General features: G+C 46.3%; 1 protein-coding gene across 1 annotated transcript; it reads right to left on the reverse strand.

The window, feature by feature from the left end:
• Positions 1-122: 122 nt before the first annotated feature.
• LOC311360574 (MAM and LDL-receptor class A domain-containing protein 1) lies at positions 123-27,879 on the reverse strand. Its single transcript, XM_084480677.1, has 35 exons — positions 27,855-27,879; positions 27,336-27,507; positions 26,868-26,987; positions 26,580-26,737; positions 26,393-26,488; positions 25,779-25,869; positions 25,279-25,386; positions 23,938-24,040; positions 23,306-23,456; positions 22,687-22,906; positions 22,471-22,594; positions 21,172-21,301; positions 20,901-20,979; positions 20,655-20,816; positions 20,128-20,253; positions 18,778-18,993; positions 18,281-18,400; positions 14,813-14,953; positions 12,195-12,283; positions 11,643-11,816; positions 11,102-11,203; positions 9,428-9,536; positions 8,729-8,851; positions 8,054-8,153; positions 7,522-7,681; positions 6,879-6,963; positions 6,595-6,738; positions 6,228-6,412; positions 4,712-4,880; positions 3,976-4,194; positions 3,068-3,246; positions 1,818-2,055; positions 1,546-1,705; positions 814-931; positions 123-226 (listed from the first exon to the last, which is right to left on the reverse strand). Exons 2-35 carry the CDS (start codon positions 27,466-27,468, stop codon positions 218-220), a joined length of 4,641 nt encoding a protein of 1,546 aa, XP_084336803.1. The 5' UTR covers positions 27,469-27,507; positions 27,855-27,879; the 3' UTR covers positions 123-217.
• Positions 27,880-27,892: the final 13 nt, after the last annotated feature.

The following is a 27,892-nucleotide window of genomic DNA, read 5'->3' on the forward strand; positions in this document are numbered from 1 at the left end:
AATAATTTGTTGTTCATAACTTTTAATGGACCAACAATACAGGTATTGTTAGGTGAAACGATGATATAAGTATAACCTAACAGTAGCACCATCATCATCCTCATCATCAACACGTACCTTGCGGACCACCTTGCGTTCCACCACCTATTGAACAGGAAGAGGCCGCCGGTAATGACAACGCCAGCCATCAGAGAGAGGCCCACCGCCAGCCCAGTGGTCAGTGATTCTGTGGAGACAAGCAAACGTTTTCACGAACAAAACCCTCCGTTTGCTACTGTGGGAGCCATTCACCACAAGGGGTCTTTGAGAAGCAGTTTATGTTTTCTCCCACGAGGGAGAGGTGCTGAGCACAACTCAAAGGTGACCTATTATACCACCAGGTGTGAGTGTGATTCACCGTTACAAGCCGTTTTGAAAATCAGCCTCTTCTGACATCACAAGTGGGCGTGTCCACCTAGATGTATGACGGTTAGATGAGCAACGTTGGCTACTGTCAACTGGGTAGGCAGGTAGACTGATCTATCCAGCACACATCTAGGTGGACACATCACGTCATGTCATGTCATGTCAGAAGAGCCAGATTTTCAAAAAAACTTGTAACGGCTAATCACACTCACACCTGGTGGTATAATATGTCCTTTAATTCATGACGTTCAGAAGGGGTCACGGGTGTGTTGATAGGGGGAAGAGCACAGTTATCATGGATTTATGATTGATGCATGCAGAGGAGATGTGAATGTTCACGTTATAATTCATGTGTCATGTTAAATGTCATGTTGTGTGTTTTGAGGCCAGGGGGATCAGTGTGTGTACCATCAGTGGCAGGTGGAGCCGTAGGGGGCGCCCGGGGGCAAGGCCCGGACTGGACGTCAATGTCATCCAGCGCCACGTCGCCACCGCCACTCGTTCCTCCCTGATACACAAACACAAACTGCACACAGACACACAACCCTGTCACACACATACAGCACAATAATATATAATGCATACAATTACTAGCATTTTTAACTTCGATTGTACAGTGAAATGGATGTAGGACATTGCTGGCCTGTTCTATTTTTGAACAAAGTATAATACACAACATCATTTAATTGAAAGACACCCTGAATATAATATTGTTATTTCCGTGTTGTTGGCATCTCTGCATTCTGAAATGATCCATTAACTAATAGTAAAACAATAACATTTCTCAAAATGAAAGCAAACACTGGATGTCTCCGGAGAGAGATGACTGATGAGTAAGGAATACATGGAGTTATGTGTGTGCTTGATGGTCTTCATTTGTTACCCAGAATGCATTTCTGTGAAGAACAGGCACGCTGGCCTCCAGCCAGGTGTGTCCTTGGTTTCCATTCTTATTCCAAAGTAGAACCCCTTCCCCTGCTCCGCTGCTGTGTTTTAAACAAGATAAAGTTTTAAAACAAGATATACAGACGTCTTTGTTTGTACGGTTTTTAGACATCTATTAAAAAAATGCAATTCACGCCTTGCGCATTTCTTGCACTTTTTTATAGTAAATAGTGAATGATTTAAACCATTGCTTACCTGTCATGTATATATACCTGCAGAGTGCCAACGTTGCTACCATACATATGGTACCAAAAGTTGAGACAGTGCCCTCCAGCGGCGGCTTCTAGTAAATCGCCTCGCAGGGACGACACCGTTCCCCAACCACCAACATAGGTGTCAATATGCACATAGTAACCTATCACAAACAGGACAGTGTTGGTATATGAAAACAATAACAAAATACAAATTAGGGATTCAGTAAAACAGATTTGATTTTAAAAATCATGTTCTTGAGCTTCTTTGATTACCCTGGTCTGAGTTGGTGGTGTGATCGATATCGGGCCCGTTGTTCGGGTGTGGAGAGGCTCCCCGGCCCCTGAGCCAGCCCCCCTGGTCCGCTCCTCCACCCAGGCTGCTCCAGTCACACAGGCTGCTCTCAAAGTCACAGTGGCCCGGCGGGGGGCAGGGGTGGTGGGTGACCTGGACGTCGTCGAAGGCCATGTCCCCGCTCTGAGTGGGGCCCTGCTTCACGCCTTCCACCACCACCTGAAACCAGAGGACGGATCTGTTCACATGGGCCCACTGTGGACGTGTAGCACGATCTAGTATAAAAGTCTATAATATTTATTTATTTATTCATTTATATATATTTTTTATAGTTCTTTCAATCCAATTTATTTATTTAATTTAATAATTTTATTTATTTATTATTATTTATTTATTTTTATTTTCATAGTATGTAAGCATTAACTCTCAGGGCAAATATTTAGTAGTCTGTCAATATGAGATTACACCACGACACATGGAATTAATATCAATATTAATTTCAATATCAATATTGTTGATAATTCCTGAACGTCCGTTTGGGTCCAGCCTTCGGCCCGGATCTCAAGGGGGATCGGACACTGGACATGTCCCCACGTTGGGGCACCCGTCCTGGGTGTGCCAAGCCAGCCTCACCATCCACCCTGCTCCCGCCCCATAGCATCTCCAATATAGCACGTTCAGCCACAGACTCATTCAGCCATGTGCCTCAAAGCGCTTGGGGGGCTCTTTCATCCCATCAGCTATCAGACTTTACCTCAACCCCCCACTCCAAACACCTCCAAAGCCCCAACACCTCCTTTTGTAGGCTTGATTAAGGACCAAACCCCACACCTCAGGACTATTGTTGTTTTAAACCTTGTTATTTATTTCATTTTCATTACCTCAGGAACCTCTGCACATTGGCACATTTACATTTATACTCTACTATATTACTACTATATTTATTTTTTAATGCACAAGTCACTTACAAATGGACAATTACATGTATATAGTATGTTATCTTTATTCTAATCGTTTTTTATTATATTTTATTTTCAAATTGGTACATTTTATTTGTATATATACTCTTGTTTAGCACTCTCTTTTCCCACTGTACTGCTGGTCACTGCAAATTTCCCCTAAGGGGGATTAATAAAGAACTATCTTATCTTATCTTATCTCAAACCCTCCCAAAACAAAAACAACCTCCCTGTTCCTCGTCCCAACACGGCGGGGGTATGGATGGACTGACCCGGTACGGCAGGGGGAGGTTCCCCAGAGAGGCCTGGGCGAACCTCCACATGGGGCTGTGGTCCCCGGTGCGGGACAGCAGCAGGGTTTCGTAGCCCGACAGGCTCTGGTGGTACACGTTCAGGGTCCCCACGCCTGACCCGTGCATGTGGTACCACAGCTGCACGCAGCCTCCCTTCTCTGTGGCACAGACACACAATCACACACACAAGCACACACACACACACACACACACACACACACACACACACACACACACACACACACACACACACACACACACACACACACACAGGGACATGTTGATGTTGAATGCACTTTTTCAGACTTTTGCATTAAATCCCCATCCACTACTGTAAGTGGACACAAATCATTTTTGTACTTTGATTTAAGCTGTAGTTGAGCTTTTTTCCCACAAGGGGGAGCTGTTAGGGCACAATTGTATTGATGAAATTCAATTCAGAGGGGGTTGCAGGTGTGTTGATTGGAGAAGAGATCAGTCAACGGTGATTTATTATTTATGGTCCCATGTCCACATTAGCTTATATATTATACATCATCAGTAAAAGGGGAGAATGATAGCAAGCACATGTTGTGTTGACTACTGATCACCATCAAAGAGGTCATGGAAAACCTCTACTTCCATTGGCTTCCAAGTTTGAAACCAAATGAATAATACGTTGCGCATACAATGAAGGCGCTACTCGACACAGTTAATCGACGCCGTGTCCCTGTCCTTGGAAAGGTTGGCTATATGAGACTATCACAGAACTGACAGCCACTGAACAGCCAGCAGATGGATAAGCACACAGCAATGTACCAAGCTCATGCTCAACCCATTCCTCACTCCATACATCTATCCCAGCATGCTCCTCTCCACACACTGAACTCCGACCCTTTCCACCTCACCTGAAGTGAACCAGGGGGAGGCCATCTTGGTTTTGTGTCCAGACTGGTCGGATGTGGAGGAGGGCAGGAGGTAGTAATGTCCGCTGGCCGTGTGGGTGCTGTGGTCGGTGAGAGGGCCCGTGTTGGGGTTGGGGGTGGGGCCCGACCACCGGACCCAATCGGCGCCGTCATTCGCGTGCTGCTGCCAATTACAGCTCCCCGCCTCAAAGTCACACACATCTAGCGGGGGGGGAAACAACTGATGTTAACCGGTGAGTGGCGTGCTGCCAGGAGATCAAACTGGACAAACATAATTGATAAGCGGGCTGGAAGTGGTCGTAAAGAGAGATAAGACCTAAGTACAGTAAAGCGCCCAAGGGGTTAAGGGCCAAACTGCAATCAATTGTTTTAGCGATCTAATACTGCTCATCTACTGTATTCCCAATGCTGTAAATATGGCCATTTTTCCAGTACAATCTGCAACCTTTATTTTATATTTTGCTTGTCCTGCCATGGATTCAGAATCAGACAATGACGAGGATGTTGTCAAAGTGTGTGAATAAAAGAAAGACATTGTTGTAAACAGGGGTCAAATGTTTTGGCCTTCGGGAACACTGACATCTCTGCGTTTCTGTCTATACTCAATCTCCACACCTCCTGGGAACACGTCGGCCCGCCTGAGCAAAAAGCAAAAAGCCTGAATCAACGTGCACCAGCACAAGCACGTGCGCGTGCACACATCGACCATCGTGGGCACCTGAGGCGCGGCACGAGCCGCTGGCGAGCGTGATGTCGTCGATGGCGATGTCGCCCAACTCCCCTCCCACTTGGGCCTCCAGGACCGCCTGGTGGACCTGCGGCCGGTCGGTCACGTGAACCCGCGCCGCCTGCCATTCACGACCCTGGCTCCCGGAGAGCCGCCAGGCCTGCAGGAAGGAGAGCGCAGCACTGAGTCACGCAATCGCAATGAGGATGTGAGCACTCCCTCCAATATCGGTGATGTCGCAAACGCACAATGTCACAACTGTGTGAAAGGTATGATCAGGAAAAGGTTCAAAAGCATTTTAAACATTTTCCGCATGTTTCTCAACCCAAGCTCCCGAGTTTGACTTTTTTTTGTTGCATAGAGAGCAGCAGGAAGTGAGTCAAACATTTTTTTGTTTGTGTGAGCACTGTCACAAGATATCCGAGCAAAAGCCGGATTGAAGCGGCCGCCGATTATTGAAAGGCTGTGTACTTTATTCTTAGTTTCACTAACTTTACAGTACACGTTTGCACAGACACAACCAGACTCGTTCATTACTTCACTAAACTGACACATGCTACCGCTGGCTCTCCCCGCTCGTCCACTCACACACACACCCTGCCATTCTTGTGCACACACATGCACTACTCTCGTAACACTTATTATTGACAACAGTTAGCTGAACATTATAAGGTCCCGGCCTTCCACTCCCTGTTTTCTCAGTTAAACACAGAAATCAACTACATTTGTCCCAGTGTTTGTTAGATGTGAAATGAAGCAAAAAAAGACACTCTTTCTCCGGTAACGCAGCCGTTTGCGACGCCTTTCTTATTCGTTGTTGCTTCTTGTGTACATCCTGTGTTTCGCTAATCTTCTTCCCTCTCTCCTGTCTTATTATAGAGGCCACTCTTCTCTCCCTTGAGGATTATCTCCAACAAAATATGGAGGTTTGTCTTGCAAAAAAAGGTTAGTGATAAAAAAACAAACCTCAAAAGGGAAAATGGTTTATAGTTGTAGTCCTGACTGTACTACGTCCATGCTCCAATCTTTCATCGATCGATACGGATGTTGTGGATGCAACGGAATATATGATGCATCGCTGCAGCAACATTTAAGATGATCGCAATGAGTTCTGCCTATTCTGCCTCCGTTGCTGCAGTCAGACCAAAACACACCTGAGTGACTGGGGCCGTCGTGGCCCTTACGTCATATCCCGCCCCTTGAAAGCCCGCCCCCCTAAACCCCTGTTGATTCTACTGATGCCTGAGCAACAATGTCATGATCTTAGGTCATGATCATATATATTTTTATGTGTGTGTGTTATCGGTTATCGGTATCAGTATTGGCCTTTAGGAGCTGAAAGTTATCGGTTATCGGTATTGGTTAAAAAAAAGTTATTGTGCATCCCTACCCTAAAGCAAACGATGAAAGCCAGTTAACGCCCATCTAGTCCGCACCGTTGTGTGTGGAGGGGGGGGGGGGGGGGGGGGGGCGCTAGGAAATGTTGACAACATGATATAGTTGGTACCGTTGTTTCCTCCGAGGGGTCGGCCGTCAGGACCATGCTGAGAGAGCCCACCGTGGCTCCATACATGTGGTACCAGAATGTGAGGCAGTATCCGTCTTCACCAGCAGGGGCCAGCAGCTGAGACTTCAGCCGGGCCACGTTCCCCTTTTGACTCGGTGGGGAACTCTCTATATACAAGTACTTCCCTGTGACAAAATCAAACGGTGGTAAAAAAAGCCTTAGTAAGCACTTTTTGTTACATGTTGCCTAATATTTGAGCACAGGCGACGATATTAAGCGAATGGATTCTGTGCATGGGTTCAACATGCAGTATCACGCAGAGTAAACCCTGTGTGAAGTATAGAGGCCAATCCCAGGTGAAGCTGACCGGTGCCGGTGGTGTGGTCTCCAGGGGGCCCCGTGTTGGGAGTATCTGTAGGGCCAGAGGTCCTCAGCCAGTCTAGCTCTTCCTCAGACCCCTGGGCCCAGCCACAAAGACCCTCCTCAAAGGAGCAGTCGTAGGTGGGCAGAGCTGATCAGGGATGACACAGAAAACACAAATCATTCTCCACCCGACAAACCATCCAACCTTCTCTCTCTCTCTCTCGTAGGAGATGGACCAATCAAAACAGAGCGCACAATGGGCAGTCTTGGCAATAACACATTGTTTACCTGGGGGCTGGAAGGATAACTCGCAGTTCACGAAGGAGATGTCGTCCAGAGCTACAGTTTTATTCCCCTTGCTACTGAACCATAGCTGGAAAAGATCAACAATCACATTGATCACTTCAACATCAGCTCTAACAAAGTCTTAATATGTCAGTATGGTTTCAATAAGTACCAATCAGTAGTGTTATTTATGTCTTTATACTGGGCGGAATCAGTATCTATAATAATACACCCGTTACTGTCCAGACATACACCATGTCCTTTCAACCAATCAGTGAATCCAAGCAGCGCAAGTGAACACATTTCTAGACATTGTGAGTGTTTCTATGCATAAAAAATACAGGATACACGCACATACCGACGCTGACACACACACACACACACACACACCGACACTGACACACACACACACACACACACACACACACAAACACACATATACACACACCAACACACAGACACCGACACACAAACACACATACACACACAGATACGACACACAAACACACATACACACATACACAGACCGACACCGACACACACACACACACACACACACACACACACACAAAGACACACAGACACACATGCACACACACACAGATAAACACACAGACACCGACACACACCACCGAAAGACAGACACCTTATATGGGTGGAGGTGTTGGGACAGAGGCAGAGACTCGGAGGCCCAGTGGGAGACACTGTTGTGACTGCGTGACCACAGCGTTGCTTCACCGGCCCCGGCTTGCTGCATAAGCACTGCCAGTGACCCAGCGCTCTCCCCGCTCATGTGGAACTGAAACCTGGGTGGGTGGGGAAGTGAGGCACACACGGGAGGGGGGGGGGGGGGGGGGGGGGGGGGAGGGCCGGGGGGGCAGGGGGTGGGGGAGGATCAGCGAAACAAGCGGGAAGGAAGGAAGGAGGCTTGAGAGAACATTAGAATTGGGAAGGGGAGGTTGAGGTTGGTCGAAAGAGGGGGGAGGTGGGGGGAGGAGATTGGGCAACTTGTACACGCGCTTTTGTGCAACTCAAACACTTGTGATAGGGTGAGCCTATGTGAATGAATTGTGAATTGACGCGAGCACGTAGAAACAAACCAGCGCTTTTTGTGCACACCAGACACTTTCATAGCTGCAGCGCGGGTGGGAGGGTCTGTTGTGACGGCGATCACTTACCGCATCTGGCAGTAGGCGGACGAGGCCGGGAGATGGGGACTCGCGAGGCGCGCCTCCTCACGCGTCCTCCCGGGAACGGACGCCACTGTCATGTAGAAGCCTGGTTCACAAACAGAAATAAAAGAGCCATATTCTCCGGTCAACCACGGTCTGTGTACTGATACCCCCCCCCCCCCCCCCCCCCCCCCCCAAATAGCCCCAGTTAGCCCCAGTAAACGTGGGAGCTACTGCGACAAGCAAGGCTCAGGCCCCCGGGGCCCTCACCCCTTTTCAGGCCTTGTTACGGGTTCTGGCGAGGAGAGAGAGAGGAAAGGGGGTGGGGCCTAAATCACCTGTCTGTGTGGTGTGGTCGGTGGGGGGCGGGGCCTAAATCACCTGTCTGTGTGGTGTGGTCGGTGGGGGGCGGGGCCTAAGTCACCTGTCTGTGAGGTGTGGTCGGTGGGGGGCGGGGCCTAAGTCACCTGTCTGTGAGGTGTGGTCAGTGGGGGGTGGGGCCTAAGTCACCTGTCTGTGAGGTGTGGTCAGTGGGGGGCGGGGCCTAAGTCACCTGTCTGTGAGGTGTGGTCGGTGGGGGGTGGGGCCTAAGTCACCTGTCTTTGAGGTGTGGTCGTGGGGGGCGGGGCCTAAGTCACCTGTCTGTGAGGTGTGGTCAGTGGGGGGCGGGGCCTAAGTCACCTGTCTGTGAGGTGTGGTCGGTGGGGGGCGTGGTCTGGTCGGTGGCCCTCTGTCTCAGCCACCGGCGCGGCCCTTGGCTGCTGTCGCTCCATTGGCACTGGTCCCTCTCGAAGGAGCAGGGCCCTGGACACACACACACACACACACACACACACACACACACACAGACACACACACACACACACACACACACACACACACATAAGAATGGACAGTAACTCATTTATGAACGATATCCATGTAGAGCAGGGGAGGCGATGGCTTCATGCAGTGGAACTAAATTCTGTACAGTAGTAATTGCACTTGAGTTTATCAATGATTCATGGACGTTTGTATCAATGCAGCTCTAAAATGAGCCTTTGTTTTGACCTTTAACCCCCGTAACAATGAACACACGCTGACTTTGCATCGTGTGTCATATCAGTGAAAAGCCTTTACAGCTGGAAAGTGAGAAACACACAACATTATTCATTCCAACAGGAAATGTATGTGAGTGCATAGCTTAGACGATATCGCTCGGGGAAGTCATGTCCCTTTCCTCAACTCCGAGCACACTGATCACAGAAGGCCCCAGGCCAGACATCACATACAGTGTATCTGCGGCTGGACGTTAAGGCCCGGTCCCTAGTCCTGTATACAGGGTGGAGGAGGCTGACGGGAGGGGGGGGGGGAGGCAATAGAGGGGGTGGGGGTCCTCACCACAGGTGTCCTCGTCCTCCCCTAGGGGGCAGTCCAGCTGGTAGTCGCACTGCCTGCTCGCCGACACACAGGAGGTTCGCTCTGACCGCCAGCAGTGAAACTCATCGTCCTTCAAGGCCAGAGAATAGACAGACACGCATGCATTAATGAGGGCATTAAAGCTGCAAGATTGCGCTTTTTCACTACCCTGGAAAGCCAGAGTACCCGAAAGAGCACAATTGGAATTTGCTCAGTGAGTCACTCTGAGAACGAGCAATATACCCTCTCCCCGATTGCCCTGGCCCCAGAACATTAACCAATAACATCAGTGTATCTGATATGGGCGAGCCAAAAGCGTTGCTGTTTTACCGACCAGATACGGCAAGTCTAATCTATTGGTTAGCTCCACTGGTGAACTTCTGGTGTTCTGATTGGTCGTAGTGTTATCCAATTGCGTGCAGTGATACTTTCAAATGCATGCTTGGTGCCGCCCCTCGAGTCGGGCCATTTTCATTACTCGTTGCCAGACCCTACAGCTTTCTAGAGGTGGGTCTGGATTTCCAGGCTACTTTTTCACCGTTATTTTGTCTTTTCGGGATTGTTTACTACGTGTTAAGATAAGACAAGATAAGATAGTCCTTTATTAATCCAGCCTTAGGAGAAATTCACAAGTGACCAGCAGTACAGTGGGAAAAGAGAGTGCAAAACAAGAGTATATATACAAATAAGTTTACCAATTGAAATAAAATATAATAAAAAACTATTTGAATAAGATAAACATACTATATACATGTAACTGTCCATTGTAGGTGACTTTTGCATTAAAAAATAAATATGGTAAGTATAAATGTGCCAATGTGCAGGGTTCCTGAGGTAATGAAAATGAAATAAATTACAAGGTTTAAAACAACAATCAGTCCTGAGGTGTGGGGTTTAGTTCTTAATCAAGTCTAGAAAGGAGGTGTTGGGGCTTTGGAGGTGTTTGGAGCGGGGTTAGTCTGATAGCTGATGGGATGAAAGAGCCCCCCAAGCGCTTTGAGGCATGTGGCTGAATGAGTCTGTGGCTGAACGTGCTCCTGAGTTGCCTCAGCTCGGCGTAGAGAGGGTGAGAGGGATTGTCCATGATCACCTGCAGCTTTCCTCTCATGTTATGTTATGTTGTTATGTTGTGTGTTATGTTGCAAATGATAATTATTATCATGGTAAATATAATGAGACCACATCCACTGCAAACTGCTTGGTTGTCACTTCCTCTCTCTCCCTTAAGGACCTTAAGGGAATATAAGCAATAGCATGAACATACGATATATACATGTGTGCAGGGATATACATGCATAAGGAAGGTTCAGTGCTCCTCAGCTGTTTTTTGCCCTCAATTATTAAGCAGCATAACACAATTTGTAACCTTTGCCCTGAAGTCTCAAAGTCTAAACACGATAGCACTGCCAGCGAGTTATTATTCCCATGTCTAGATGAACGTGACCTGACGTAAACCTGATGCTAGAAACATAAATAAATATAAATAATAAATATTCACAAACACATTGTGTAAAACGTTGGCACATTATATACATATAATGCCACATAATTGCTTTCTATCTTATTTATGTATGAATTGCTACTGTTCACTGTGCACAGACAATGTGTGCAGCAAACCATGTCTCAGACCCGTTTTGATATCTCAAAGGGTTTTACCTTACAGGGCGGCGCGGCGTCAAAGAGGCAGCTGTCTGAGAAAGACACGTCGTCCAGGGCAACCAACCCTGCAGCGTGACCTCGCTCGTAGCGGAAAACTACCTGCAGGATTGTTATCAGTGTCATTATCAATATCAATATTAGAGAGTGAAAAAGGCAAGACACGAGTCCGTATTCCAGCCAGCTGTTGGCATAAGACCAGGCGACTGACACGATCATACATATCTGTCAATGGGGGATTTCTGATCATTTATTTTCAAGTTCATTTTTATAGTATTCAACGTCAATTTACAACAATACATTTTAAAGGCAAATTTGAAAGAAACATGCAATATCATATGCTCTATTGACCTCAAGTATTTTTTTCTCTAATTATTTACAAAGCATTACTAGTCCCACTCATAAAATCGAATCAATCGCTGGGAGTGGAACAATGCAGGGGCACCCAGTCCTTCATCCACACTCAGCGACACCAGCGCCGGCGTCTCTCTCCCACCTCGCCATCTGCCCAACGCCGGCCGGCCCGCGCGCCCGCACTGACCTTGCTCGGTGCCGAGGAGGAGAAGGTGACCTCTGCCCTCTGCCAGCTGTAGCTCTGTGATTGGTCCCTGAGCCACAGGGCCGTATCTTGGCCGCCGCCAGATGGCCAGCGCGTCCTGGTGTGGAGGCTCAGCCGGGCGGAGGCGTCGTCTCGGCTGAAGTGGTAGAACCTCACCTGAGTCGGGTGAGCGGTGGGTGAGAGACACGGGGCGAGTTGTGAGCGATCAAGGAGGATTACAGAACAGAACGGTGCGCTAATGTGCTCATTATCGATGAATGTGTGTGGGGCTAAACGTTGCACACGTGACCTTGTAAAGTTGTCTGGCCGGTATGTTTTTTGACTTATGGATTTCAGAAAAGTAAGTCAGATAGAGAGCACGAAAAAATAACACTGTTCATTGAGTGCTGATTTGGTACAATCGACGTGTTGGTTGTGCTGTTGATCTTTGGTTGTAACCCTCGTACCTTGAAACTAAATTAATGCAGAATCCTCTGTGCTGCAGATCAGCAGTGTTTGCGTGGTGGGGGTGTGAGGGTGTGAGGGTGAACTTACGCTGCAGTTGGAGCTAGGAAGCAGGGTCTGGGAGATGAGTTCTCTGGGCTGTACCGTTGTACTCCCAGTCCCTGGGATTACATAGTGACCTGACAAGACACACACAGTGCTCTGTTCATCTGGCTGACCATATCCATACATTCATACATTCATCTAGCCACCCATCCATCCGACCGTCCATTCACACATATCCATTGATAGTTTCATTTCGGAGAGGTTGTTTGGTTCGGTGTAATGTCAGTATATAAAACATATACTTTGATTATACATCAGATATCCATTTTTTCAGACAAGCCAAACACTTATCTTGGGATCTTAGGGAGAGGAAGGCAATGAGAGGATAGATACATACAGAGCCAGATTAACCCAAAGGCAAACTAGGCACGTGCCTAGGGCCTGATTGGCGGGGGGGGCCCAGACAGAAGGACAAAAAAAAAAAAAAAAAAAAATTGAAATAGCCTATACAAATGTCCTATCTACTATTTATTTCAGTGTTAATATATCAATATATATTAATTAACTAAAAATAGTGACGTTGTTTATCTTAACGTTATGTCACATTAATGCCAATCAGTTAAGTCCGAGGGGAGGTCAGCGGGACAAGACTAAGCGGAACAATAAAGCTAGCAGGCAGGTCGTTTTTTGAGTAGGCTAACATTCAAGACGCTTTCGGGTGCGGCAAAACGTTAAAAGAAAAAAAATAAGGAACAAAAGAAGAGACAGCGGGGGGCTATTGAGAATGAGGAGTTGTCGTCACGGCACAGAGCCCCCCCCCCCCTTCCCGCCATGTTGGAAGGTACACCCCTCCGAGTGCAGCTGAGCTTTGCGTTATTGTTGACACGGTAGCTGCTAGCAGAGGAGGTTGTTGCAACTCTGTACTGTTTTAACCACGCCTGGAAATAACTGCTGCGTTAAAAACTGCTTCAGTGCCTCACACGATTGTCGAGGAAACCATAAGAACAGTGGGCTACAGTTTGTCAGGTTCCCTAAATGGACAACGCACTGAAGGCTGCCCCACACTACAAGATTTTTGAGTCGGATGTACACCACACACATAAAGAGAATCTCAGCCCATTTGTTGCTCTCCGATCGTAAATACAAATACATGAGATTCGAACACAAGACGGAACACCACACACTATAGGACAATCTTGTCCGATAATTGCCCGCTGCAGGGCCGTGGAGGTAGAACTAGAGCAACTCGCGTCAACAGTGAAGATGAATCAGCGTCTTTTGACAGCAGTGGTTTCCGCAGTGCTTATGCTTACATAACATCAGAGAATATCCGCGTCAGTTCGGCCGTGGCGCAATTAATGAATAAAGATCATAAAGATCATAAACTGAATGGCTGTACAAGTGTTCTGAGACACGGCTGCGAACCGGCAACTTTAAACAAAGTAGTGCCGGTTTGGTTCCATGCCATGCCGTATCCAGTGGAATAGCCTACATTGACTATAATGGTTTCTAATGTCTTCGGCGAACGTTTTTATTGCCGTGCCGCTTCTGTGACGGTTCTGGTGGAAATTGCCCTTCACTCAACATTCCGAAAATATCTATCGTTGGATAACCCCGATTTTGCGATCGGGTGCTCTTGGAGTTGATGAGATTATATATTAGAACACTACGGCAGACAGGATAATCTTGGCCGATTTTCGTCGATGAGATGAGTCGATGAGAGTGTGTTCTCACTAGGACCCTTTTCCTTCACCTTATTCTTCTCCATTTATTTCTTTATTTCTATCTCGTAATGTCTCCTGCGTCTCTATGTTGCGTATTTCCTCATCTGTCTCTATGCCGCTCTGACAACGTTGCCCCTGGCAACCGATAGCCGTGGATGCCATCATGGCGGACGGGCTCAAACCCCTCCCCAAAAATCACGTGACTCCTCATTCTCAGAAGTTTCTGTCGGGCAGCCGTCCGACAGCTGTGAACCTGCAATGCTGACACGTATTGGTGATTTACTGGTACTACTGCCTTAACAATGACACTCGCAATGGATAAGATAAGGATAATTTAATAGCATTTAATAGAGCTGTGTAATAACGTATGAATAATAAAAATTAAAAAATTGTCACATGACACATGACTTATTTTGGCGTACAAATAACCAACTTGTAACCAAAGACTACGCTATGTAAAATGTGAATTAACTTTTATTAGTAACTTTGCTAAGTTTTAGATTTCAATTTATGAATAACATTGATGGAGGGGGGCCCAAAAAATACAGTCTGCCTAGTGTAGTCCATTTATTTAATCCGGCTCTGGATACATACATAGGGTTGAGGAGAAAAGATGCTAACAGAATAACTTTACAATGGACATGTTACGCATGCTGGCCATGCATCTTTGGTTATTCCACTGTAGCTTAGTGGATTCTGGTTCACAGAGATACCCAAATGGAACACTACACCCGTGTTGACAAAGTCAAATATTTACTGTGTGTGTATATTTATATTTATATTATATAAGTCAAATTGTGATTTGTAAAAAAAAAAAAGGGCATTCAAGTAACCTACAATCAATATTTGAATAAACGCTAAAGAAAAGGGATCATCTCAAAAGACCTTTAAAGTTACATCTAAAGGGGCCACTCTGGGGCGGGAAGGTGAACCTCTTACCAGCGTTTGTGTTTTGTGTGTGATCCCGTGGGGGCCCGTCGTGGGGCCAAGCATCAGTGGCCCTTTGCAAAGTCCACTGGCTTGCTGTCCAGGAACACAGACCCTGCTCGAAGCTGCAGCGGCCGGCCTTCCCATGTTGCTCTGTGAACAACACACAGAGAGAGAGAGTGAGTGAGGGGCTGTGTGACGGGTTGTTTCTGTAAAATAATGTCATGGTAAGTATACTGCACATACACGCACACACACACGCACACACACACACACACACACACACACACACACACACACAAAGACACGCATACATACAGACGGATACACAGTCAACATCTTTATTTGGATTTGACAAATAAGTACATATCATGGCAAAATCCAAATTTGGCTAAAAGGAAGTATTAGATTGCAGAGAAAGTCTCAGTCCATTCTGTACATTAAGGGTAAAGGTGACACCTGTGCCTCTAGATAAAGAGGCTACCAATTAGTGCTGATATAGAGCAGTACTTTGTGAAGCATTTGGCCCTTTTCTTAGGTAGTCCACAGATCTGCAGGCAATGACTTTACATGAGTAGCCATAGGTGTTTAAAACATTATTTAAGGGTTGGTATTTTAACTATTTTTTAGCAGGTGTCCATGTCAGCGTCATAAGAGCAACCAATTTAAATTATTGTGATTGTTTTGTTGTGTTCATCAATTATCACAAGGTCTGGTGTATTTGGAACGTTCTTAATGGCAGATTCCATTGCGTTCCGCTGAGCATGGGGAGTGGAGAACCAGTACGATTTTACCGACTCGTTACTGTGGATTGCGGTAAAGTTGGTGTTATCGCGGAGCTCCTTCATGGCCAGCGCCACAATTTGGTCGTGACGCGCGATGTATAGTCCTTTGTAGGCAGGGCAGCCATTGAGGATGTGCGCGATTGATTCCCTCTGTCGGTTGTGGTGAAGCAGACAGAACGGCTCATGCTTGGTTGGAAACCATGTTGCTAAGTTGGCTTTTGTCGGCAATACCTGAAGACAAGCTTTTATTAAGAACTTGTGTATGTCGTCATGTAGTGCTGTGTTTTGCAGTGCGGCATGCGATACGCTGTGATCAGCACACGGCAGGCAGGCCAGTCTTCCTTGTAGGCGTAGCCCTGTCCAGTGCTGAATCATGCGCGATCGGAAACAATTAAGTATTGTCCCTCTGGTGTCCTGTGTGTTGAGGTGGTGAATGCTGTCGTCCAGGGTGATGGTTGCCTCTGCCGTCGTCGTTGGGTCCGTTATGATGTTATCATTAAGCTCTACTGGCTGTCCTGATGTGCTCTTCCACCACAGTTGAATGTTAGTGCGGTTACAGAGATCATTCAGGTCTAGCCAATCCGAGCGTACGCCAAAGCCCGGTGTGTTGATGTCCAGTTTTCCATTGGGTTTTTTCTTGAATCCAAGGAAGCTGGCATCCGCAGATGTAGAGGGAGGGACCTTGCGTCTTCTTAGATGTAGCAGAAGTGAGGCTCGGGCGAGCTCACGCACGGCTGAGTCGTTGCTATTAAGCATTCTTAACAGATTGCTTACTCTGGCAGCAACATACACCCACTCTATGTTAGGGACCCCCAGTCCTCCTTCTCCGACCCTGTGATACAGGACTTCTCTTGTTGAATGTGAATTGAGCCCAATCCAGTGTGGCCATGCTTACAGTCTTGTCGTTTATCTCCGTTAAGATGCGTTTGGGTATATGGATGTTGGCAAAGAGATGCTGGATTTTGGAGGGAGAAATCTCTCATATGGCTTGTAGTTTCATTGTTATTGGGAGGGGGCATGAATCGATCAGCTCCAGTCTTCTACAATACTCCGCGATACGCCCGCGATGTTGAAGCGGTGTCCAAGGTAGCAGTAGGTTTCGTGGCGCGTGTACACTTTAATCTCATTTCCCATGATGGAAAATGAGGGTGGTCTGTCTCCTTTGGCTTGGTACCACCTGTTGCCTCCGCTGCGTCTCTCGTAAAACACAGCGCACTTGCTGTTTTTCACCTCCAGCCCAGACCAGCGCAGAAAATCGTCCGTGTGGGAGAGCATGGCTTTAATTACACCTTTATCCCTAGATGACACCTGGACATCGTCTGCATAGGCCTGTACTGGGATTGGTGATATGATGTGCGGGGGAGAGCATAGGCACAGCCATTTAAGCCAGTGATATAGGGCTAGAATGAAGTTTACCGCGCTCCAAGGACAGCATGTCTTGATGCCAGTTCTTAGTTGGATTGGGCTAGTTAACTGATCTCCGCAGATCACCTGGAAAAAGGAGCCACTATATATGTCTTTGATGATATTGATGTAGGGTTTGGGTAGGTTGATTTCGTCCAAAGCCTCAATCATAATATTATGTGGCAGTGAGCCAAATGCGTCTCGGAAGTCCAGGAAGACTGCGTAAAATCTGGTAGATTCATGTTTAAAATCATTGATGGCTGTTTTCAGGCAAAACACGTGTTCATTCATGCCTTGTCGGTTTATGTAGGCTTTTTGTTTGTCAGTCAAGATGTTCATTTCGACAAGCCATGGGAGTATGCGATTGAGGAGGCATTTCATAAGCACTTTGTAGATAGTTGGGAGTAGGGAGATGTCTCTCCACGTTGCTGGGTCATCGGGTATGTTATCCTTTTTCGGGGTCCTATAGATAAGGGCTCCTTTCCATGACAGTGGTATTTTTTCGTTTGTCAGGTGCTGTACATGTCCATTGTTTAGTTGCCTTAAGCGTTTCGTACTTACACTTGCCTTGTTGTTCGGTAGGCTTTCCATCACCCTTAAAACCTCCTGAGGAGTAAACTGTGAGGTGTTTGGTGTTTCGGTAGGCGAATTTATCTCTAGCGCTTCATGCCAAGGGGGTGTGTTGGTAGCTTGCTGAGGATTCGTATTGTGTATTTGAGAAGTGGTATTCCATAAGGTCTGCCATTCCGATGATGGGCTGAAAAAGTTCAGTTTTTGTGATAAATTTCGTTTAGGATCGCCAGTAGTGACTGTCGGGTCTTTTCCTGAGAAGGTTATCCTCTGCCTGTCTTTGATCAGCTTAGTGTCCAAGATTTTTCGAAAGGCTCTTTCGTCTGCTTCAAACTGCAGCCATTCCTCATCAGAGAGGCGATGGATGTAATCGCAGAAATCGCCCGGGTTGTCTGGCCTACCTCTCGCCAGGTGAGACGCCGGGTCGTAGGTGCGCCATTGTTGTTTGTATACCTTGCCGGACTTGCAGGCTGATTTTAGGGTCTCCTTTAAAGTTGTTATTAAGCACATTATGAAAAGCACTTTCAACTGCATATCAAACTTCCTTTTCTGCGTTTTCAGCGGCAGTTACGACGGGTGAGATGTTATTTTAGTGTTTGCATCTGGTCCGCGTCAGGCCCGCGTCCGCCATTGCCTACGCACACACACACACACACACACACACACACACACACACACACACACACACACACACACACACACACAGCACGGGGCATCTCACCACAGTCTGCCTCATCGGAATCATCTCCGCAGTCGTCAGTGAAGTCACACACTCGGTTGCGTTCAACGCACACCTTGTTGTTGCAGGTGAACATAACCTCAGGACATGAAGGCTGGGGATCTGGGAAAAATAAACATTTGAATCAAATTGAATAACACAGATAAAACAACTCTACAATTATAGATGAACCTTTTTATAGTTTATTCAAAGTGCTCATGCAATCTTCGTCCTAGATCAGATGACACAGGACCGGCTCATCATAACTAACTGGAACTAAGCATTAAGCTCCCTATTTTTGCGTTGCCATGAACGCCTCGCAGGAAAACACCCCATTTGAAAAACTTTGTGTGTGTGTGTGTGTGGGTGTGGTGGTGGGGGGGGGAAATAACAAGCAGAACATCAGTATTGCTGCTTGTATACAGCGGTGAGGTCAGTAAGAAAAGCAAAGAGGTGATAGGAGCGCAGGGAAGTAGCGGAAGTTAGCCCCGTTAGCCTACCGGGCAGGGTGCAGTTGGAGAAGCTGATGTCGTCGATGGCCACGTCGCCCAGGTGGCCGAAGCTCCGGGCGGCCTCGAACAAGATGGAGAACTGGCGCGGGGTGCGGGCCACCCGGACCTCCCCATGATGCCAGCGGTTGCCCTGGTCCCCGGACAGCCACCACAGGGGCGTGGCCCTGGAGCCCGTCCACAGCACCACCTGCAGGCCCCCTATGTCTGTCCCAGGGGGTGGACGCACATCTGAATGTCTAGTGTTTGAACACGTATGTACGGACACGTCGTCTGTCGTACATACGTTCAGTCACACTCAGGTTGTGTACCCACACGCACGGGCGCATGTAACGCACACACGGGTGCACACATGCACATAAAATGTAGAAAGTCTGATTCTCAAACAATAGGACTAGGCTACTTCTAGTCTAGGGGATAGAGGGGGTAACATAAGGCCAACTGAAAAGACACCGGATTTCACAAGTAAACAGGGTTTGTTGCAACAACAAAAACATGTATCAAGGCCGAAATAGGTCAAGGAAGCTCCATATCATCAGGGAGAGCCTGGTCAAAATAATAAAGACTTAAAACTAAATATTTTATAGGGTTAGTCATTAGTCATTAATAAGTTCATAGGAAAGAAAAAATAGATGGCATATTACACGGCTGCTTCTAAATAAATCCTTCATTTGAAACAGCATATGACAACAACCAATTATTTGGTTGAGATAAAAAATATTTTATTACTTCCACGAAAAAACTGACGGTTGTTAGTCCATAGCAAGGTAAACTGTGTAGTCTTCTTGAGATTAGCCTACCTAGTATTATTATCATTTGACATGATCCAGGTCTCTTTCAGTCTCTTTCTATGATCTGAACCACATCCATAGCAGCGGTCTGTCATTCAAAGAATGTCGTAATTGACCAATCAGAATGGAGTATTCAAAACGCACTATCTAATAGCCTTTAACCTAGTGGCATTTGGTTCCCTGAGTTTCCATGACTTCCTCACCCTGACACAGTCACCTAACAGCTGCTCCTGTGGTGCAATGTGTCAGCATGGCTACTGATATGACCCCCCCCCCCCCCCCCCCCCCCCCCCAGAGCAACCTTTTGCCAACACCAGCAATCTTTCATAATATACAAGTAATGTATAATGCAATAAAATAAAACAACTTTAACTTGCAAATAAATTCAATATGTCAGATAAATAATAAGGTAGTACATTATAATAAGATACAAAAAATACAAAAGTAATAATGATAGCTAAAAGGTTTTGTTAGATAGCATGTATGCTAGCTTTCTACATGGCAAGACAAACACACAGTCACGCACACACGCACACACACAAACACATACCTTTTCCATACATGTGGTAGTAGAAGTGAAGTGTACAGACAGCGCTGGACTGTTGCATGCTGGGACTTTGCAGGGTGGCAAAGCTGTTCTCTTCACCGTTGTCCGCCTCCACTACCATGTACCAACCTGAGAGAACCACACAGAACAGACCATAATCCAAGCCATGTCTGTTTTAGAGGAAACTAGCAGAAGTTAAGGTAGAAAATAAATTCTGTTTAATTTAGCACTTTATTATCAATATTAGCAAATATAGCGATGGAACAAAACACAGGTGATTGCAATTGCTGTCTGATTGTCACAAATGAGCTCCAGGTAAAGGTACTTGTTTAGTTATATTAATAATGCGTAGTCATTTGGGCGTCAACTCAAATTCTAAATCCCATTTGAATTTGAATCAGAAACAGTTAGCAGTGACGGCCATGTACCGTGTTCGGCCAGAGGTGGCGCTGTTCCTGCAGTTTTCGATTAAATTGTTCTGTTGCTCTTTGGATAAAGAATGATTTTTCTGACTATCTGGAAGCTCTTACCCAGCTGAGTTCCCAGTGTGTTGTCCACAGACGGTCCGGTATTCTCACTGGGAGTTGCATTTCTGGCCCTGACCCACTGAAACTGACTGGTACTGACGTCCAGCCAGTCGCAAGTGTCATTCTCAAAAGAACAGCCCGTAAACCCCTTTGTTGTGTCGTTCCCTGTGGGAAAAAATGGTATCAGATAACAGCGAGAAAACCATTGAATGAATTGATCGCTCTGTCCGTCTGTCTGTCTTTTAGTACCTTGGCATGAACCCGGTTTGATACTGATGTCATCAATAGCCATGAATCCACCATCTAACGACTCTGCCTCAATCATCACCTGAATGCATCATTGAAGAGAGTTTTAGGTCATGGCCATTCAATAAAATATGGGATCTTAAAAATAAAGTACAAAATTATCATTACAAGGGAATAACAGAGAATACATTCATGAGCAATCCCACATTCAACAAAATGAGATGATATGATATTGATGTTTCAGTGTACTGCCAATGGTGGGTACTGTGGCTACCTGGAAAGGTTTGGAGCTGGCTACAGAATCAGAGAGCAGGGTCCACCCAGGACCTGAGTGGTTAGTTTGAAGAACTAGCTGCTTTTCCTCCTGCCCTGATAGTATGAATACACGCAATGTTCCCGAGTCACTGTAAAAGAGTAGAACATGTTATGGTTCCAACCTATCAGCAATTGTCTTTCAATAATCTTTCTCAATAATCTTTTCTCCAATAGTACATTTTCGCATCATAGCATCTCACATTTATTAACATGTGATTTTCTCTGAAACTATCATAATGTATTTGTTAACATGTGATTTTCTCTGAAACTATCATAATGTATATTTTGGTATGTTACTAATCTCGGATGCAGGGGTCTATTATCTCATAGCAGAACTTCTGGGGGGAGACGGCCTAGATCCAAGGCTGAAAATTGCCTTGTCTCCTGTTTCGTTGCGGAGATATTCTACCGAAGAAAACGTATTTGAGCGAGTGAATGAATCTTTCAGAAGGGGATTTTAGTGTATTTCTACAGTGGCCAGTCTACACGTGCACGGTGCCGATCCCCACCTTCAGCAACATGGTCAAACAAATATAGCGAAAAACGTGAACCACCACATTTGTCTGCCATCAGACAAATATGATATGTGATATAAATCTAAAGTATATTTATAACGCTTCAGTGCTTGTATCCAACTGAAGAAACAACACTAGATGTGACACTATTGTGAAGGACCATCTAAGTGCTTTCAAATTGCTTTTGATTGAGACTGGGCTCTTTGGAATATGGATATCAACAGTGTGTGTGTGTATATGTGTTTGTGTGTGTGTATGTGTGTGTGTGTGTGTGTGTGTGTGTGTGTGTGTGTGTGTGTGTGGGCTTTGCATTGAATGGCAACAAAGAGTGCAGGAGGTGATTCATGAATGGCACTGGGCTGCACATCCTGAGGAAGTGGACGCGAGGCGGATGCAAGCCAGCAGAAAACTGCCATGTCCGTATTTCAACATATGGTGTACATAGAGTGCTCTATATACACACAACACCCAATCTACTTTACATCATTTTAACCATATTTACTTTCAATAGTTTGAACCCAAATGGATTAGAAAACAACACCCAATCTTTCACTCAAATCAATGGTATCAACGCTTATAAGGAAAAGCGGTGAATGTACACGTTTTTGTTGGATTCTTTGACATGGATGCTGGCTGCAGTGGGAAGGAGAATTTCCCCTTTTTGATCGGTAAACAACTGAGCTGTCCCCCCTTCAGCCTGAGAGTGCTGACTGAGAGTCCAGAGCGCAGGCCTAGGCTCTCACCTGGTGGACGTCTGGTACCAGAGGGCTAGGCAGGCGGGCTCCGCTCTCAGGTCCATCCACTCAGAGAGCACCTGGGCCCGGCTGGGGTGGCCCCGTGGCAGGGCTGAGCTCAGCAAAAACCCACCTGGGGGGGGGGGGGGTGACATAAATCCCATCATATCAATATTCAAATGTAAAGGCCCCAGAAACACAGTTCTGCCGGTCTCCATCCCTTACCCTCCGTGGTCTCAGTGGTGTGGTCGGAGGGCGGGCCCTGGAAGTGTCCGTTGGCGTGCACCCAGTCGTGGCCCCCCTCCGCGGGGACGTTGACCCAGGTGCAGGTCCCAGACTCAAAGTCACAGCCCCCCCGCGGGGCGCAGGGCCCCGCCGTCCCCGAGACGTCGTCCAGCCGCACCGTGGAGTTGGTGCTGGGCTCCCGCCGCACGCTGAACACCACCTGGTTAACACAGGGAGGGGGGGGGGGGGGTTATGATTCTACCATACAACGCTTCCTCAATGTCATTTGTATTTCTCCCCACAAAGTCAAATATTTGTTTTCAGATCCCTTGTAAACCAAATCCCTGTGCCCCGCTTAACCACGAGTGTGTGTGTGTGTGTGCCTGATCATCACTAATCAAAGAACCAGTGGGCTTGGATCCGAGAGGCCCTGAACGCTGAACGCAAAGCAGCGGCCCGGAGCCCCTTTTTTAAATCGTGTGTTCGGGACCCCCTGATGGGAGTCAAGGGAACCGACTCTAAGCGGTCAGTTTGTCGTTGACAACACGGACCAGATGGTCACCAGGAGGAGTAACCACGGTGAGGGACAGAGGGAGGCCGAGGCGGACGCTGAGCTCACTTGGAACCTGGCGGTGGAGGACACGGTGAGCTGGGCCACCTCCCAGCCTGTGGCGGGCGCTCCGGAGCGGGCCCACAGCGCGGCGCTGAGGTCGGCGCCCTGCAGCACGTGTACCGAGAGGACGTCAGCGGCGCCCACCTGCAACCAGTACCTGCAGGACACACACACACACACACACACACACACACATATTTACACAGACACACACACAAACATACACATACATATTTACACAGACACACAAACACATATTTACACAGACACACACACACACACACACACACACACACACACACACACACATATTTACACAGACACACACACACACACACACACACAAATACATACACAAACACACACACACACACACGCACACACACACATACATATTTACACCAACACACACACACACACACACACACACACACACACACACACACAAATACAAACCCAAGCAAACACAACACAAAAAAAGGTATAATATATACACATATAAATACATACACAGACACACACACGCAACCCCCCCCCCCACACACACACACACACACACACACACACACACACACACACACACACACAACCACTGCTGTGTTCGCCGCACAAACACAGCAGCGGCCCGCAGAACGTACCAGAAGCGTAGGCACGTCCCCGTCGACGCGGGGAAGTGTGGTGTACGGAGCTGAGCCACTTCCTCCTGTGGCCCCTCCCGAACACGCACGGCCATGAAGAACCCTGCGGGGAACCAGCAGCCCCCACACGGCCTCGTGTTAGAACGCACACGTCATATCAATAAGTATTCATTGTTTTTTTTAAGATTTATTTTAGCATTTTTCTTAAATTTTATTATAGAGTGAGATAGACAGGAATGTACAGGAGATAGAGGGGAGGACATGCAGCAGAGGACCACGGGCAGGAATCGAACCCGGGCTCCTGCGATCAGGACTAAGCCTTAATGGTACGCGCTCTACCCGGTGAACCACCATGGCTCCGCCCTTTTGTGTGTTTTTAAAGATGCTGTAGGTGAGATTTAGAAAAGATCGATTTGGTGTAATTTGTTGGAAACGCCATAGGCATCGGTCAGCTGTTGGTGATGGAAATGCTCAGTGAGAACGTCTGTTTCAAGTGGAATGAGTCACTATATGAGACTATTTAGAATTTAGATATATCAGGGCTCATCAGATGCTGCAAAATGCAACCTTCTTGCAAGAATGTCTTGCAAGAATGGCTGCATAAGCAATTTACGCAAAGATTATGCTGACCCACAGTATTTTAACATAAGGGGGGAGTGTATCACATTGCCAGGGAGGGGAGCAGCCAGCAGAGAAAAAGGAGGAGTTTATCTCACAAGCTTGTTTTCTCTGCCACAGTAGGATACTCAATGTTTAATGTCATCTTACAAGGCCCCATTGGAAATGTTCTGCTGATATATTATAGAGGGTGGAATATTTAAAATGAGTATATGCTACACGTGAACCTCCTAAGATGGCGCAATTTGATTGGTTGGCTATCTCGGGATATTGGGCAATATCCCATGATTGAGATCTTAAACTCGGGATATTGTTTGACGGTCGTCTCGTCACGCTAATAAAAACAAATAAACCGCTAATAAAAACAAATAAATCCCGGCAAAAAGTGTTATCTTGTTTATTTTTCACGTGTAGTATAAACTAAAACAATTATTCACCTCAGGCTCCGTGAATTCACTTGTCAGTGAAAGTTAAACAAGTGGAATTGTAATAATTTAATAATGGTTTTAATTTAAAATTGGAACCAAAACAGGGACCTAGAACGGACATTTTTTCTCTCTGTAACTGTAAAAAAGGTGCCTACTGCGGCTTTAACTTAGGTTAAGTTCTATGCTCAGACATACAAACCATTTCACCTTCGGACCGCCCTTTAACATCTACCCCAATGTCTGCTGGACCGGAGAGTGATATCGGCACTCTAGAGTGAGTTGAAGTCATACTCACCATGTTCAGTTCCAGAGGTGTGGTCCAAATGTGTTTCCGTCCCTCTTTGGCGAACCCACACATGATCCGTCACAAAGTCGCATAAGTTTGAGTCAAAGCTGCACACATCTGAGAGGGAGGGCAACGTTCGATTCAACTCATGACGATGAGGTTAATAATAATAATAACAATAATGCATTTTATTTATGGGTGCCTTTCTGGTCACCTTACAAAATCAAACAGTCATAAGAGCAAGCAAAAAAAACAACAACATAATAAAACAGTGTACAAGAGAAAAGCGTGGGGTCATTCTAGTCCCAAGAATGCGACTGACTTAAAGGCAGTAGGCTTATCTGAATAGATACGTCTTCAGGTGAGATTTTATAGTGGTAATGGAACTGGAGTGTTGGACGTCATGAGGCAAAGAGTTCCAGAGGTGGGGGGCTGAGTGAGGTTGAGGTTAAGTTGAGGTGAAGTTATGTAAAGAACATGCATATTGCTGTGGACTGGTTTCCACTTACGGCTGGTGTTGCAGATGCCTTGCCTCACTGTGATGTCGTCGATGGCGACAAACCCCCGGCTGGAGGTGTTTCTCTGGCCTTCAAACAGGACCTGTGAACCCGTCAATGGTGGTTTTCAAAAAGAATATGCGTTATGTCTCGGGAGCTGGGGCGACTCTCTTGTAGAACCTGTTAGGCACTACCAGTACAATGATCACACGGTATTGCATCAAACAGTCCCGATTTGATCCTCTTCCAAACCTAGTGTGGGATGGATGCGTGGTAATGCCTTCTGCCTCACCAACTGTTAAACTCATGGCTACCCCAATGTCCTATCTTTGAAATGACTATACTTATAGATGTCAAACCCTTTGAGGAAGAGTCATTTGAATGTTTAAGCCAGAAGTTGTCATATCAATTACAAACTAAAACTGCTTCTTTTACAATGCTGGCTGCCTTCTATGGACAATAACAGCACAGTGATAAGTAAAATCACACACATATTTCAAGACAAGCTCTTATCTCAATGTTGGAATACCATACCTTTTAATACCACAGACATGGTAGTTATACCATGATTGAACGACACTGTTCATTGGAGGTTTGTTTGTCTGTGCTATTGTCTGAGCGCTCACCTTGACCGCCTGGCGGGTAGAGATGGTCACCTGTGCGTTCCTCCACTCTGAATCCTGACTGCCTTGGCGTGTCCAGGCCAGCCAATCAGAGGTACTCTACAACAAACATCATCCAGTCATTAGTTCTCTGTAAGGAAAACAAACCGTTGAAAATAAGAAAATATGGGGTGAAATAAAGAAGACATACATCATGAACCACCAGGTCAAGACGAGGCACCGACGGTCCGAGCATGTAATACCAGAATCCCACGCAGATATCTGTTTGTTGGTCGCCCGATAGAGGAAGAGATAGAACGGCGCTCTCGCCATCTTTAGATCCCGAGCCGTTTAACAGTAAGTAGAACCCTGATATGGATATAGATTAGCCGGTAGAAAGTAAAGGCGGTTAATGTGTAAACAGCTGTTAAATTACAAACATTAGCATACATTAACAAACACTTCACTTAACATAGATACAATATGTCTGCATAGTTACCATTTTCACTCTCAACGGTGTGGTCATACATCGGTCCATCCAACGGCTGGTCCACTTGGAGACCAGTGTTTCGGATCCAGTCGATACCATCCGATGTTTCTTGGTCCCAGCTACACAGACCTAATAGAGGATTGGAGTATGGTATCAAGAAAAACCTTTATCAAGTTTTTCAAGTCTGTCATCGAACAACGGTGGCCTTAATTACATGGATGTCAGAACATTTTATACATTTCTATCTAAATCAATGGTTTTAAATTAGTGAAAATGTTCCAGGGGAAAAGCAGGAAGAATATTTTTTTTCATGACTTCAAATTTCAAGTTCAACTTCAAGTCAATGCACAACAGCTATACGAACAATGAAAGGTACAAAATACACACACATCCAGTCGTAGTTTGGGAGAGACACCACCTGAATCAGTCTCAACAACACTATTATTCTATGAGAAATGATTCTCCACCCTCCCTCACCTTGCTCAAAGTCGCAGTCCATCTGAGAGGGGGGAGGGGTGGTGGAGGTGGTGGTGGGGGGATTTGGGGTGGTGGTGGGGTTGAGTTGAGCACAGGTGGTTCCCCTCATGATGTGGATATCATCCAGGGACATCTTGTCTGGATAATTTTCACACTTGGCTTGCAGAACGATCTGGTTTTAATATGACAACGGTTATTTAAAGCTACACTAAGAGACATTTGAGTAGGCTTCTTCTCTTTCTAAATTCAGTCTGAACAAATGTAATGCGTTTGTAAATAGTTTAAATTATCAAAAGCTGCTATCAGGTAACAATGCTCGTCCCACACACCATGTTTTGATTAAACAATATTTTAATTTAGTCTCATTGTTCTCATACATTTGTATATATAGTGATGGCCAGCAGTTATCAAACAAATATATGAGAACCATCAAGCAAGCAAATATTGCAAAACTCTTGAGAGCAAAATAGTATTTTCCTGCCATAATGATTCAATAAAACAGAATGCTGGTGGTCTCACTTGGTGAACTCCTGAGGCGTTATAATCCACCCTGGCTT

This window comes from Micromesistius poutassou (assembly GCF_964030765.1).
Source record: "Micromesistius poutassou genome assembly, chromosome: 16".
Lineage (NCBI taxonomy): Eukaryota > Metazoa > Chordata > Actinopteri > Gadiformes > Gadidae > Micromesistius > Micromesistius poutassou.

Coding starts and splice junctions, on each gene's coding strand:
- LOC311360574 (XM_084480677.1), bottom strand. CDS start 27,468: ATGTCCCTGGATGATATCCACATCATGAGGGGAACCACCTGTGCTCAA. Junction 8,852..9,427: donor GGAGGACGAGGACACCTGTG/GTGAGGACCCCC, acceptor GTGTGTGTCCAG/GGCCCTGCTCCTTCGAGAGG. Junction 4,881..6,227: donor ACCCCTCGGAGGAAACAACG/GTACCAACTATA, acceptor TCCTTCCTGCAG/GCCTGGCGGCTCTCCGGGAG.